Raw genomic sequence first — 2005 nt, forward strand, 5'->3', positions numbered from 1 at the left:
AAGAGACCCCATAGTTCTGAATCTACCTGCTCTGCTGCCAGCCTCAGACTGTGCTGGCCAAGTATACCATGAAGAGCATTCTCCAATCCTCCTACAGGTTCCTAGGAGATAGGCTGATGAGAAGGACAGAAGACTTGTGAGGCCCTAGAGCACCATCTGAGGGAAGACCTGTGAAGATGGCTTTTGTCAATGTTGACGAGGTTAAGTTTTTCACACTCTTCCCCTCTCAGACCAATTTGTGTTAACAACCCTTCTGGTTTGTCTTTGCAGTTAATTATGATTCCTTCTAAGCAGAAGACTCAAGAGTACACGCCCCTCCGCGCTCAAGGAGAGGAAGTGGATCCACTTGATCCTGATGTTCCTGTAGTTGAGGAAGTGCTTGCTATAGCTACCTCATCCCCTGCTTCAAGCCTGAGCATCATGGAAGAATGGCCTGAAGCTGGAACACCTGTCCTCTCCCAGAGTCTATTAAATCTTACCCAGAGTCTTTCTCAAAGTCTTTTGGAAACTGCTTTTATTGAATCCAGTCTAACAGGCCAGTCCAGTGAAGGTTCTAGTTGCCAAGAAGGTGATGTAGGTGCCTCATCTGCCTGCAGGGATCCTGAAGTCTCTCTTATTAATATACTAGAGAAAAGAGTGGGTGAATTGGTGAATTTCCTTATCGCCAAGTATAAAACAAAGGAGCCAGTCACAAAGGAAGAAATGCTGCAGAATGTCCTTAAAGAGCAAAAGGACTACTTCTCTGCAATATTCAAGAATACCTGTGAATGTATGGAGGTTGTTTTTGGTATTGAAGTGAAGGAAGTGGATCCCACTAGCCACTCCTACATGCTTATCGAAATGGTAGATCTCACCTATTACAGGAAGATGAGTGATGACCAGGGTATGCCCAAGACTGGGCTTCTGGTATTTATCCTGGGTATAATCTTCATGGAGGGCAACTGTGCATCGGAAGAGAAGATATGGGAGATGATGAATATGCTTGATGTGCATGGGAAGAGGGAATTCATGTCTGGGGATGGCAGGAAGCTGCTCATAACTAGAGAGTTAGTGCAGGAGCAATACCTGGAGTACCAGCAGGTGCCAAATAGTAATCCGCCATTGTATGAGTTAGTTTGGGGTCCAAAATCATATGCTGAGACTAGTAAGATAAAAGTCTTAGAGTTCTTTTCGAAAATCAGTGGGAATCGCCCCACTTCTTTCTCATCCTTGTATAGGGAAGCTTTTAGAGAAGAAAGGGAAAGATCAAGGTCTGCAGGTGATGCTACTACAGTAGACAGTGACAATTCAAAGTCCAGATGCTTTTCCTGTCCCGAGTAAAGTCCCATAAAGATACCTAACTGCTCAAAGAGAAATAAAAAGTTTTAAGTAGTAAAGAGATTGAGAGAAACATTTTCTTTTTGGTATTTTCACATTTTGTTTAGTAGTTTTATTAGCTTCGGAATTTAGGTCTACTAATTACGTTGGTCACGCATTTATTGCTTATTAGGTTTAATGAGTTTTGATATTTTGAAAAATTGAGAAACTTTGTTTTGTGATTTGCAACAGTATACCATGGTGTTGGAATAAAAATTTTCTTAAAAATGTGAAAATCGTTAAATGTAGGAAAATGTAAAAGATCTTAAGATTTCTATATCCATTTTGTCTGATCGTTGTGCACAATTAAAAATACATCTTTGGTTTAAGAATATGCAAGAAATTAAATATTGATAAATATAGTCCTGGTTTATTGGCTTGCTTATTCTGTGAGCATTGAGTATCTGCTCATTGGAATGAATTGTATTAGCAATGGAGATTCTAAGATCAGCAAGGAAGATGGTAAGATGTTCTCTAAAACATAAAGCAAGTAAAAGATGAAATGAGGAGGTGGGATTCCAGATGCCAGCAGTCAAGTGTAAATGCCCTGATCCAGGGGACTTGGGGATTTGGGAAGCTGTCATTCCTTCCATGGGAGCTTAGGTTAAGCTAAGTGGTGACAGGGGTCAGACTCAGACTGTGTATTACT

General features: G+C 40.9%; 1 protein-coding gene across 1 annotated transcript; it reads left to right on the forward strand.

The window, feature by feature from the left end:
* Positions 1-276: 276 nt before the first annotated feature.
* Positions 277-1320, forward strand: LOC308639554 (putative MAGE domain-containing protein MAGEA13P; the record flags this gene model as incomplete). Its single annotated transcript, XM_081277757.1, has 1 exon — positions 277-1320. The coding sequence occupies one exon, from the start codon at positions 277-279 to the stop codon at positions 1318-1320; it is 1044 nt and encodes a 347-aa protein (XP_081133883.1).
* Between the last annotated feature and the right edge of the window lie 685 nt (positions 1321-2005).

The sequence above is a fragment of the Spermophilus citellus genome (genome assembly GCF_964194105.1).
Source record: "Spermophilus citellus genome assembly, chromosome: X".
Classification (NCBI taxonomy): Eukaryota; Metazoa; Chordata; class Mammalia; order Rodentia; family Sciuridae; genus Spermophilus; species Spermophilus citellus.